This window comes from Gorilla gorilla, chromosome 3 (genome assembly GCF_029281585.2).
Source record: "Gorilla gorilla gorilla isolate KB3781 chromosome 3, NHGRI_mGorGor1-v2.1_pri, whole genome shotgun sequence".
Classification (NCBI taxonomy): Eukaryota; Metazoa; Chordata; class Mammalia; order Primates; family Hominidae; genus Gorilla; species Gorilla gorilla.
The window spans coordinates 111,212,170-111,226,233 of record NC_073227.2 but is presented as its reverse complement, the minus strand read 5'-3'; the positions used below and the strand labels follow the sequence as shown (position 1 = coordinate 111,226,233).

Below are 14,064 nucleotides of genomic sequence, written 5' to 3'. Positions count from 1 at the left end.
GTGTCAATTTCAGGCATTATCTGAAAAGAAAACTTGAACTTAAAGTCAATCAACCTGTCACATTTTCAAAAACAATCTTCTTCAGGACATAAGCTGTCCATAAAGATGTCAAATTAATGAAAGTATCTGAATTTCTCACTGTCAGAATATAAGATCTTTAGAATATTTTGATTATGCATTCTCAAATATTGTAATCAAAATGCTATTTGTAGTAGTTCAAGCTATAAAATATTTACAGACAGCATATATACTACATTGAAACATCTGTTTATACATTTGATGTAATTAGATAAAAAACTTCCCTACCCCTCAATGTAATCTTGAAATGGGCAGCAATGCTACTTAACTACATCTATTCATCTTCTATCCTGTTTTAATAACACAGTGACACCTAAGAAATTATTCTTTGATCTTTCAATAAACTAAGCCTGTGCAGACAGAGGAACGTGGAAGAGGTTAAATTGGCATTGATTATTTAAGACACATTCATCATTTATTTAACAATCTCCCTCATCACAAAAACTATGGTGTTTATAGGCCTGTGCTGAGACACTCTGAGTTTTTTTTTTAAGTCTTGCCATGTGCATTAGAAGTCAGAGCACATTGTAAACTAACATTAGTTTCATGTCTCCTGACAAATCTGGTGCAGGATAAAAGTAGTTTATTGTACAAATCTTTAAACTTATTCATGGCAGTGAATTTTTAATAGATTTTATTATAATTAATGTTTTCTGGGGATTCTATTTCTTATCTTAGGCAAAATGTGTAGCAACAGCTATTTTCCCAAGGAAATTATATTAATGATGACATGTAGTATCATATATTCTGATACTCATACCAATAAAACATGATCCATAATAATCTGTAAAGAACAATTTGTGGCTAATGTTGGCAGCTTTAAGAAGAAAACAAAAGAGTATAAGAAACATCCATAATGTACAAGATTTCCATGAGATGTTTCTTGTTTTTGAATAAACACAATTTGCAAGTTATAAATAGATACATGTGTGTATAAAATATTTTTGAAAGTTAAAATAAGGTGAAACTATATTTCCTGAGGGTGAAACAGAACAAAATACTATAAATTGAAGAATAAATGATTATTATTGCATGTAAAATATTAAAAAATATTTACAAATAAATATTGAAAATATATCCTGGTCATGGGAGAAATTGTACAGTTTATGAATCATATATTTCCAGTTATGTAATTTATCATACTGAAAGTGTTTTACTTATTTTTTATTTGTTTAAGTATTTCCATCCCCAGTTTTTTACATGCAAGATGCCCTAAAGTTTAGTGTTACAGTTACATCTAGTTACTTTCATAAGTTTTTACATGCATATTTTAGAAATTTAATTTGCTCATATGAAGGGGATTCTTTAGGGACTCATTGTCAAAAAAAGTATTATTCTTTAACCTTAATTCAATACAGTAAGATGCATTAAACTATCACTGTAATATATGAAACAAGCTAGGAACATTGAAGATTTAATGAGGATTAACAATTACCATGGCTTCATTTTACATTTTTATTTTCATGCTTAGAGAACTAAATGACATTGATATAAGAAATATCATAGAAATTAGAAAATTACGAGACATGGATAGGCAAATACATAAGAGGCTGCTGGTAACTATGGTGTTAGAATAACTATCCACAGATAAGTCATTTCGCCAGAGGTGTCGTTCATTCCTCAGCAACCAATTCTCACAAGCAATCACTAATAGTGTCACATAAAATTGATGGTATTACATAAAAGTCTTACATTTTATATTTATATTGTCATTTAAAAAGTTAGAATTCTGTCTCCCAAACATTGTTTCTTTAAATAAAATTGAAAATTTGAATCTAAATGTATATTTGTTTTCTCTTTTCCAAGCACATTACCTTAAATAAAAGACTAGACTCCCAACAAAGGTCATGTAGTAGTAAAAAAGTGACTTCATTTTTCTGAAATTCAGTTAACTTATTTAAAAATTGGGGGCCTTGAAGTAAGTGGATTCTAATTTAACTTGTAGTCCCTGTGTTGTATGATGTTATATTAGAATAAGATTTAATGAAAATTATGATTTTATTACTCATATTGAACAAACTCTCTGTCTTGCAGATTTATAGATACAAAGGTTGTTATTTGTAAAACACATATTGGGTTTATATCCTAAGGACTAGCATATAAATATTTTCATTAAAAAATTTTTAGGCAGGGGGTGGTGGCTCACGCCTGTAATCCCAGAACTTTTGGAGGCTAAGGCGCGTGGATCATTTGAGGTAAGGAGTTCAAGACTAACCTGACCAACATGATGAAACCCTGTCTCTACTACAAATACAAACAGTAGCCGGCAGTGGTGACGGGTGCTTGACATCCCAGTTACCTGGGATGGTGAGGCAGGAGAATCACTTGAACCCAGGAGGCGGAGGTTGCAGTGAGCCGAGATCGCGCCAGTGCACTCCAGCCTGGGCAACAGAGTGAGACTCCATCTCAAATAACAAACAAACAAACAACAACAACAACAAAAAAACCAAGTTTTTAGACAGGAAAAAAATCCCTCACAAAAGACCAATATTGAACTACTTGTGGTAAATACTCTTTAAGGACCATAAAATTATTTCTTTTTAAAAATAGATGTCAACATAATTTAAGTAACATACAACACTGCTAGAAGCATTTCAGTTACAAAATTGAGATCTAGAATTTAGATATCTAGAGTAAATATACCTTAAAATAAACATAATTGAATAATATTTAATTCATATTTTTAGTGTTGTTTTTAATTAAGAAAATAAGGTATATAAACACTTGAAAACAATTTGTGCAGTGATTCAAAGCTTTGGTTTATTTCTTAAAAGAAAAGTAGTTTTATATTAAATAAATTAATGTAATTTGCACGGCAACACAAAGGTAGCATCCAAGTTTGTTATTTAACATAATGAGACCATGCAGATAAACATATAATTTATCATTATTCATCATCATAAAACTTAAAATTATCTCTATTTTATTTCTACTTATCAGCAAAGTGCTAAAAATAAGAATAAATGTTTTTAAATAGAAGAGGGGGTCCTCATACATGTTAGCTACAAGATCAAATTAATTCCTTTATTTTTTCATCAAGAGGAAGTTGAAAGTCATGAACTTAGGCAAAAGGCAAATTTCTTAGCTGTGTTTAAGAAAAAAATGGGTATTTATATCAATGTTTTCCCAAATCATCCAGTGTTACTAGATGTAATACTGTATTAAAACATGTTTTACAATCCTATTTTGACAGTTCAACAAGTATTTCTCACTGACAGAAAAATACTTTCAATGAAATTACTTTCTGCTGCCTGCACTGAAGCCCAAGAGCTAAAACATTATTTTAAATTTTTCTTCAAAGTTGTTTTTGCTTTTAAGTGTCTGCATATAAAAATGATGTGCTTCACCTTTGGTGATTACAAACATAGTAACTTTATTAAACTGTTAATAAATAAATATTTTCTTAAAAAATAAATTGCCCTAGTCTTCTAATGCATATCTTCTACATGTCTGCAAATACACTAATTCAAAAGACTGTACCAAAATTGTTGATGTAAAAAAATTAATAAGGCATTGGTATGCTAGTTGGCGCCTGTAATCATCTTTTTTAGTTCCAGGAGGTATTTGGGGATTAAGAGCAAAAGATGAATGGTGCACCGCTAAATCCTGTTAAATCAATGCATGGACACAGCAGCCGCAGAGGTAAATAAGCTGTGGAGGTCTGAATACCAATAATGAAGTTAAAAATGGTTTTGCAGAGCTACTTACGTCATAGCCTAGTAGTTCAGTCTGTGTGGATTTATCTACTCTTGAAGCAAAAGCCTTCTGTAAATGCCGGACTTTTCCCTGCAAAATGAAAAAACAACACATTGTTGGTGAGGTGTGTACTTCTACACTAATATTCTCCACTTATTAAAATTTGATTAGTGTATAATTCATGTTCTTCTCTGTGCATACGCTTTGCTGTGTTAGTGCTCTTAAAATAAGCTTAAATATTTAGAGCTTTAATTTTTAGGTCACAACTGTCCCACCTTAAGCATCTTTTCTTCTACTGTAGGCATCACTGAGTCAGAACCACAGTTCAACAGTAGAGTCATAATGTGCTTAAATCCAAGACCAAATGTCTATGCTTTGTTTCCTGTTATCTTTTTAAATAACTTAGTTGCTATTATTTTGCTGATCCAGTTTCAGAACACTTACATTTGAAATAAAAAAATATTCTTAATAAAAGACCCAATGGATTCCATTCAGTTTGTTTTAATTTTGTTATGCTTCTTCTTTCCAAAAACCTCTACACATTTAGGAATGTTTACCTTAAGAGACTGACACAAATCCCACCCTGTGATAACTAGGGAAGGGAAGGAATACACGAACGAGGTTGGGATTTCATATTTCAAATGTGAAACTACGATTTCTGAGTAAACTAATCTGACTGTGCTTTTTTCTGGGAACTTCCCTTCTCATTCCTAAATGTGTCACTTAAAATGAGATCTTGAGTTTAATTATTATGTAATGTATTTACTAAGTGCCTCTCACAGCTGAGAGTGTTGTACTCACTTGATCACATTTTATCTTCAAATATTTACTGTAAATACCACTCATGTTAAATAAAAACAATACAATTTAGGAAGTTTAAGTAACTTGAGACAGTTTTCAAAGACATTCATGGGATTCCATGAGACTGTGCTTTCCACTTGCTTTAAAGCAGAATGTCTATCATTTTCTTTTCTTTTGAATGGTTAATAAGATAGTTATATAATACCCAAACGATAGAGGTCTGTGATTTAATTCTTCCTTTCCCAGGATTGACAATGGTTATCAAGAACCTCACTCTCAAGAATTCCAGTTACACACCTCCCTTCCCTTCCTGTTCCTTCCCCTTCCCTTTTCTCGTTTTCCCCTCCCTCCCTATTCCCTCACACTTTCCTTCATTGCTGCTTGGTATTTTCAAGATTATCTGAGATGTTTATCAAAGTACGTACATAATTTAGGTAAATATAATTTAGTTTAACTTACTGAAATATAGAAAAAAATATTTTATGTTCTATTAATATCTCATCACTTCTGACTTCCCTAATCACAAAACATCTAGTGCTGCTAGTCAGAGAAAAATTAGATGCAGATTAGATCATGCAGGAAGATGTTACATGAGTGAGGTAGAAGTTTTTAATTATTTGAAAAAGATAAGTAAAAATGTGGCTGCATTTTCCAAACTAAATTTCAAATGAGAAAAAAATGTATTTATCTAGACATATTGATTGGGATGAAGAAAAGAACAGGGAGAGGTAGTAATAGGTAAAGGAGCAATAACATTGTCCATCATTGAAAGATTGTTTACAAAAGTTTGATTATCTACTTTTGAGATAGATTAGAATCATAAGTACATGAAAAGTAAATTTTGTTGCAAATCTGTAATTATATAAACTTTTTTGTATGAATTAGAGTCTATGCACTCATGTATAGAGCAGGGGAAAATAGCTGCCAAATGCTTCCATTATGCCACAGCTCACATTTCTATTTCAAGGGCTTTCATCCTGAGGATAGGAGTTGGAAATTGTTGGTAACTTCTGGATTACTGCTCTGAGTTATAAGACTTAGAAAATTCAAATAATGATAAATAAAATTCCAAACAACTTTATTAACCAATATACTAACCAAAACAAGAGCAAACAAACAAATAAAAACTTTAAATAAAGAACAGTTATCTTTGGAAATTAAATAAAACACAGACATTTCAAGGGAATGTCATTGTTACTCCCTCTTGTAGGCATTAATCACAACAAATGATGTATTTGAATTATTTATTATGGTATTACGTATGCACGTGTGCCATATTCAGATGTAGAGAATAAAATCTAAGTTTCCTATAGACTTAGGTACAAATAATTAAGAATTAAATATTTTTAGCTTAATAGAAGGCCGTAAACATATGAAAGTTTATGACAAATGTCTATCACATACAATTAGAAGATTAAAGAAAGAATACATAGCTTTCAGGAGATGATTCTTGATGGAGCTCTTGCATTTCTAGATGGTAGATGGAAATTTATAGATTGATAAATTTAATATGTATAAAAAGAGTTTTACAGATAATTAAACAGAAAATATACCACAAAAGTAGCTATTGCTAGAGGGTAGAATTGCAAATAATTTTGATTTCTTATATAATAAATCTATCTATATTAATTTCATAAATATATATATTTATCAGAGATATAGAAACAAAGTATCATCATGTATTTTCAGTTTCACATTGATTTGATATAATGATTAAAGTCTTGACTAAAATTATTATCAGTTTATTTCAATATACAGAAATTTCACCTTCATGATAGGAATATATTTGTATTTTATAACTTTTTATTAAATGCATATTATGGTTATTGCTTAGAGGGGAGAGGACACTAAGGGAAAAAAAAGAAAATATATCCCTTTCTATGAAGACACTTCCAGTGTGAGTCAGAAAAATAAGACAATTCGCATTCTACAGGTAAAATACAGTTACCACGGAGAGAGCCCGAGGTGTGTGTGTATGGAAACGGTATATTGGAGAGGGGACGTACAAAAGAGTTAAATGATTTGGAATGTAGACGCTACTGACATCCCAGCTAAGACCAGAAAAACGAATTACTATTAGCCAATTTGAAGTGGAACTGAGTGATATGGAATCTAGGAAGGCAATAGTAATTGCAAATATTTAGAAGTCAGAGAGACTATGACAAAGATATGCATAAACAACTACTACTTCAAAATTGCCTAAAGGGAGTCAATTAAAGGGACAATGTGAGGAATGAGATTAGAGTGGTAACTCAAGCTTATGCCAGAAAGGATAGAATGCTATGCCAGAAAGGATAGAATGCTATGCCAAAAGATTTGAGAGTCAGCTCAATTTTCAAAATATGATTTTATAATTAAAGACCATAAAATATTTTAACTGAATGAGGATGGAACTTATTTAAATACATCCTTCACTTTATATTGTACATAAAAATGGATATATATGTATGCATCCATACAGAAGGAAGCAATATGGAGAAGACAAACCGCGGAAGTGTGCTGAGCTTTGACCACCAATGAATTTACACCATGTGATTTAAGGTGGCCCTCTTTCAGTATTCTCCCATGTAAGCAGACATTGTCATTCCTTCTTCTAATCTCTCTCAGAAGGATAGTGAAGAATTAAAACAACTCAATTTGTAGTAGATAAATTTTATAAATAAATCTATGCCCCTGACAAAATACCTAATTGTCTTTAAGTTTCCTTTCCAAGCAATGACAAAATACACCCCTTATTTTTTTCACATTTATGATTAATAAAACATGTGTGCTTAGAAAAAGCAAAAAAGGCTAGCATATTATGTAAAAAAGTAAAACTAAAATGAGATGAAAGTGACAGATTTTGTGATTTACATTGATTGTTAAATTTCCATGTAATCTGAGTCCTGAATATGTGGAGGTTTTGAGTTATATAATATTGCTGTATGAATAGAAATGTTTTTCTTCTCTAAGTTTCCAAGTTATTTCATCTGAGATTAAAAGTAATCAATAACGTTTGTATAATAAAAGTCAGTAACACAAATCAATATATATGAACCTAATAAAATATATAAACTTATTAAGGGTACTTAACTGTACTCACATTCCCTTTCCTTCTGTAAGCATTACCACTTTAATTATTACCACTAATAATAGATGCCATTAGTAGAATGTAGGTTATATGCCAGGCACTGTATCAAGTAATATATATCTATATGAATCCTCTCCAGAACATACAAAAGCTGTGTTTTTGTTCCTTTTATAAAAAACAGCAAACTGATACTTTGTTAATATCAGTTGCTAAATATCACACAAGATAGTAAGTGGAGCAGCCCAGATGAAAACCTTTTTTATTGGTCTCTAGACCCTAGTACAGTATCTCTACAAAGATACTATAACTCTTTTAAAAAGCTTACAAATAGTGTTGCTGCCTCCACATCACATATTCAAGGAAACATATCAAATATATATTTTTATACTTGCTGCATAGCTAGTAATTACAGATGGAAATAAAACTATTTTTGGTGTCCACCTTGTCTATATTTTCTTGCAGATTCAACACTAAGTCCTTTTTTTTTTTTTTTTTTTTTTTTACTGTGGAAACAATTTAAGATTACTTAAGATTTACCAATGTATTTCCTGTAAAAGCACAATTCCACAGAATGCCTACTAATATAAATATCATCAGCAATGCATTTTGGAGCATAAGTTTGGAATAAAATGATAAAGTCAACATAGAGTTAAACACAAAATTGGAAGATGTCAAACAAACAAAAACTAAATGTTGAAAAGGCATGAAATTCTTTTGATAGCAATGATATTATCAGTTCAAGCAGAGTAATCTAAAAATATATTCTGTTTAAACTGTTAAAATCATTTCTTTGATATGTGAACTCCGTGTGTGTGTGTTTGTGTGTGTGTGTATTTTACACACTGGATATTCATAGAATCTCACTCCATGACATATCTTGTCTATATAAAAAGGCTGGGTCCTAATTTTTAGGCTTTTAAAATTTAGTTCTATTACTAATATATATATATATATCTCTTGAATTAGCAAGAAAGATATAATAGGCACCACAAATATATCCATGTTTTTTCATTTGCACGTGCGCATACTCAAGTACACGCCGCTGAGGAAGCACTGAAGAGGAGGAAATGTGGTAGAAATCAAAACCAAGACAAAGCCATGGCAAAGCCAGTACAACTGGCTTTTAAAATGAAGTCTCAAGTGACTAGGGATATCTAATATCTTTTACTCCAGCTATTCAGTGCTGTAAAACAAGCTGAAATAAAAATACTCAATAATCCCAAAAAATCAGTCCAATTTATCCCAAATTTCTATTTGAATTACCTACATAAAAGTTGATGAAATTTATCAACAAGATGAAAAAGATGAACTTTCAAAAACTTGGAACATGATGGCCTACGTGTAGTAGTTTGCTTTAGAATCTATAATAAAAAGAAATGTACACACATTAATTAATACAATTAACAGACACTAGTATGTTAGTTAATACAATTAACAGACACTAGTATATAATAGTGATTACATACTTACTGAATATGTACCTTGAGGCTGAAGGAAAGAGGAAACATTTGGTTCCTATCCAAAATTTGCAAAAGAAAGTTTGGCAAAAGATAGGTAAAAGCTAGAAAAAGATTTTTTTAATGTAAAAGGAACACAAAGTCTGCTTAAAATAGTATAATCCTAAATTTAGATCCTAAGTCATGAATCTAAAGGTAAAGCTTATGGAAAGAGAAATATTCTAGAAAAACTGACACTGGAAAAGAGGGGAAAAGCTAACTTTTCAAATTGAAAAGTAATATAATTCAACATGAGAAAATTCACAGCCTTCTGAGACAAGTTTAAACTAAAAATTAGGTGGGACAAAGAGAATTTGACCATCATCTTGTAAGGGACTTCAATGTCAATAATAAAAGATTTCTTTTAGGTGTTTATTTTCTTTAATCACTAAAATAAAATCCTGATGTAATTTTTTTGATCTTTCTTTAAAAATTATACTTTAAATTCCAGGATACATGTGCACAAAGTGCAGGTTTGTTACATATGTATACAAGTGCCACGTTGGTGTGCTGCACCCATTAACTGGTCATTTAACATTAGGTATATCTCCTAATGCTATCCCTACCCCCTCCTCCTACCCCACAACAGGCCCCAGTGTGTGATGTCCCTTTCCTGGGTCCAAGTGTTCTCATTGTTCAATTCCCACCTAAGAGTGAGAACATGCGGTGTTTGGTTTTTTGTCCTTGCAATAGTTTGCTGAGAATGATGGTTTCCAGCTTCATCCATGTCCCTACAAAGGATATGAACTCATCATTTTTTATGGCTGCATAGTATTCCATGGTGTATATGTGCCACATTCTCTTAATCCAGTCCATCATTGTTGGACATTTGGCTTGGTTCCAAGTCTTTGCTACTGTGAACAGTGCCACAATAAACATATCTGTGCATGTGTCTTTATAGCAGCATGATTTATAATCCTTTGGGTATATACCCAGTAATGGGATGGCTGGGTCAAATGGTATTTCTAGTTCTAGATCCCTGAGGAATTGCCACACTGACTCCCACAATGGTTGAACTAGTTTACAGTCCCACCAACAGTGTAAAAGTGTTCCTATTTCTCCACATCCTCTCCAGCACCCATTGTTTCCTGACTTTTTAATGATCACCATTCTAACTGGTGTGAGATGGTATCTCATTGTGGTTTTGATTTGCATTTCTATGATGGCCAGTGATGATGAGCATTTTTTCATGTGTCTCTTGACTGTATAGACGTCTTCTTTTGAGAAGTGTCTGTTCATATCCTTTGCCCACTTTTTGATGGGGTTGTTCATTTTTTTCTTGTAAATTTGTTTGAGTTATTGTAGATTCTGGATAATAGTCCTTTGTCAGATGAGTAGATTGCAAAAATTTTCTCCCATTCTGTAGGTTGCCTGTTCACTCTGATGGTATTTGCTTTTGCTATGCAGAAACTCTTTAGTTTAATTAGATCCCATTTGTTAATTTTGCTTTTGTTGCCATTGCTTTTAGTGTTTTAGACATGAAGTCCTTGCCCATGCCTATGTCCTGAATGGTATTGCCTAGGTTTTCTTCTAGGGTTTTTATGATTTTAGGTCTAACGTTGAAGTCTTTAATCCATCTTGAATTAATTTTTGTATAAGGTGTAAGGAAGGGATCCAGTTTCAGCTTTCTCCATATGGCGAGCCAGTTTTCCCAGCACCATTTGTTAAATAGGGAATCCTTTCCCCATTTCTTGTTTTTGTCAGGTTTGTCAAAGATCAGATAGTTGTAGATATGTGGCATTATATCTGAGGGCTCTGTTCTGTTCCATTGGTCTATATCTCTGTTCTGGTACCAGTACCATGCTGCTTTGGTTACTGTAGCCTTGTAGTATAGTTTAAGTCAGGTAGCATGATGCCTCCAGCTTTGTTCTTTTGGTTTAGGATTGACTTGGCAATGTGGGCTCTTTTTTGGTTCCATATGAACTTTAGTTTTTTCTAATTCTGTGAAGAAAGTCATTGGTAGCTTGACGGGGATGGCATTGAATCTATAAATTACCTTGGGTAGTATGGCCATTTTCATGATATTGATTCTTCCTAACCATGAGCATGGAATGTTCTTCCATTTGTTTGTGTCCTCTTTTATTTCCTTGAGCAGTGGTTTGAAGTTCTCCTTGAAGAGATCCTTCACACCCCTTGTAAGTTGGATTCCTAGGTATTTTATTCTCTTTGAAGCAATTGTGAATGGGAGTTCACTCATGATTTGGCTCTCTGTTTGTCTGTTATTGGTGTATAAGAATGCTTGTGATTTTTGCACATTGATTTTGTATCCTGAGACTTTGCTGAAGTTGCTTATCAGCTTAAGGAGACTTTGGGCTGAGACAATGGGGTTTTCTAGATATACAATCATGTCATCTGCAAACAGGGACAAGATGACTTCCTCCTTTCCTAATTGAATACCCTTTATTTCTTTCTCCTGCCTGACTGCCCTGGCCAGAACTTCCAACACTATGTTGAATAGGAGTGGTGAGAGAGGGCATCCCTGTCTTGTGCCAGTTTTCAAAGGGAATGCTTCCAGTTTTTGCCCATTCAGTATGATATTGGCTGTGGGTTTGTCATAGATAGCTCTTATTATTTTGAGATACATCCCATCAATACCTAACTTATTGAGAGTTGTTAGCATGAAGGGCTGTTGAATTTTGTCAAAGGCCTTTTCTGAATCTATTGAGATAATCATGTGGTTTTTGTCTTTGGTTCTGTTTATATGCTGGGTTACGTTTATTGGTTTGTGTATGTTGAACCAGCCTCACATCCCAGGGATGAAGCCTACTTGATCATGGTGGATAAGCTTTTTGATGTGTTGCTGGATTCAGTTTGCCAGCATTTCATTGAGGATTTTTGCATCAGTGTTCATCATGGATATTTGTCTAATATTCTCTTTTTTTGTTGTGTGTCTGCCAGGCTTTGGTATCAGGATGATGCAGGCCTCACAAAATGAGTTAGGGAGGATTCCCTCTTTTTATATTGATTGGAATAGTTTCAGAAGGAATGGTACCAGCTCCTCCTTGTACCTCTGGTGGAATTCAGCTGTGAATCCATCTGATCCTGGACTTTTTTTGGTTAGTATGCTATTAATTATTGCCTCAATTTCAGAGCCTGTTATTGGTCTATTCAGAGATTCACCTTCTTCCTGGTTTAGTCTTGGGAGGCTGTATGTGTCCTGGAATTTTTCCATTTCTTCTAGATTTTCTAGTTTATTTGTGTAGAGGTGTTTATGGTAATCTCTGATGGTAGTTTGTATTTCTGTGGGATTGGTGGTGATATCCCCTTTATCATTTTTTATTGCGTCTACTTGATTCTTCTCTCTTTTCTTCTTTATTAGTATTGCTAGTGGTCTATCAATTTTGCTGATCTTTTCAAAAAAGTTTTTTTTGTTGTTTTTTTTTTTTTTTTTCAAAAAAAAGCTCCTGGATTAATTGATTTTTTGAAGGGTTTTTTGTGTCTCTGTTTCCTTCAGTTCTGCTCTGATTTTAGTTATTTCTTGCTTTCTGCTCGCTTTGAATGTGTTTGCTCTTGCTTCTCTAGTTCTTTTAATTGTGATGTTAGGGTGTCAGTTTTAGATCTTTCCTGCTTTCTCTTGTGGGCATTTAGTGCTATAAATTTCCCTCAACGCACTGCTTTAAATGTGTCCCAGAGATTCTAGTTTGTTGTGTCTTTGTTCTCATTGGTTTCAAAGAACATCTTTATTTCTGCCTTCATTTCGTTATGTACCCAGTAGTCATTCAGGAGCAGGTTGTTCAGTTTCCATGTATTTGAGCGGTTTTGAGTGATTTTCTTAATCCTGAATTCTAGTTTGATTGCACTGTGGTTTGAGAGATAGTTTGTTATAATTTCTGTTCTTTTACATTTGCTGAGGAGTGCTTTACCTCCAACTATGTGGTCAACTTTGGAATAAGTGCAGTGTGTAGCTGAGAATAATGTATATTCTGTTGATTTGGGGTGGAGAGTTCTGTAGATGTCTATCAGGTCCACTTGGTGCACAGCTGAATTCAATTCCTGGATATACTTGTTAACTTTCTGTCTCATTGATCTGTCTAATGTTGACAGTGGGGTGTTAAAGTCTCCCATTATTATTGTGTGGGAGCCTAAGTCTCTTTGTAGGTCTCCAAGGACTTGCTTTATGAATCTGGGTGCTCCTGTAATGGGTGCATGCATATTTAGGATAATTACCTCTTCTTGTTGAATTGATCCCTTTACTATTACGTAATGGCCTTCTTTGTCTCTTTTGATCTTTGTTGGTTTAAAGGCTGTTTTATCAGAGACTAGGATTGCAACCCTTGCCTTTTTTTTGTTTTCCATTTGCTTGGTAGCTCTTCCTCCATCCCTTTATTTTGGGCCTATCTGTGTCTCTGTACGTGAGATGGGTTTCCTGAATACAGCATACTTATCGGTGTTGACCCTTTATCCAGTTTGCCAGGCTGTGTCTTTCAGCTGGAGCATTTAGCCCATTTCCATTTAAGGTTAATATTGTTATGTGTGAATTTGATCCCGTCATTATGATGTTAGATGGTTATTTTGCTTGTTAGTTGATGCAGTTTCTTCCTAGCCTCGATTGTCTTTACATTTTGGCATGTTTTTGCAGTGGCTGGTACCAGTTGTTCCTTTCCATATTTAGTGCTTCCTTCAGGAGCTCTTGTAGGGGAGGCCTGGTGGTGACAAAATCTCTCAGCATTTGCTTGTCTGTAAAGGATTTTATTTCTCCTTCACTTATGAAGCTTAGTTTGGCTGGATATGAAATTCTGAGTTGAAAATTCTTTTCTTTAAGAATGTTGAATATTGGCCCCCTCTCTCTTCTGGCTTGTAGAGTGTCTGCTGAGAGATCAGCTGTTAGTCTGATGGGCTTCCCTTTGTGGGTAACCTGACCTTTCTCTCTGGCTGCCCTTAACATCAACATTTTTTCCTTCATTTTAACTTTGGTGAATCTGA

General features: G+C 33.3%; 1 protein-coding gene across 8 annotated transcripts in view; it reads right to left on the bottom strand.

Annotated features, from left to right (window-relative positions):
* The window catches only part of CCSER1 (coiled-coil serine rich protein 1), a 1,457,637-nt gene that overhangs the window by 674,044 nt on the left and 769,529 nt on the right, over positions 1 to 14,064 (bottom strand). For all 8 annotated transcript variants that reach the window (XM_004039129.4, XM_055385647.1, XM_055385645.2 and 5 more), the window contains exon 9: positions 3,787 to 3,864. In XM_004039129.4, coding sequence (XP_004039177.3) covers positions 3,787 to 3,864 — 78 coding nt within the window. The remainder of the gene's footprint in view (positions 1 to 3,786; positions 3,865 to 14,064) is intronic.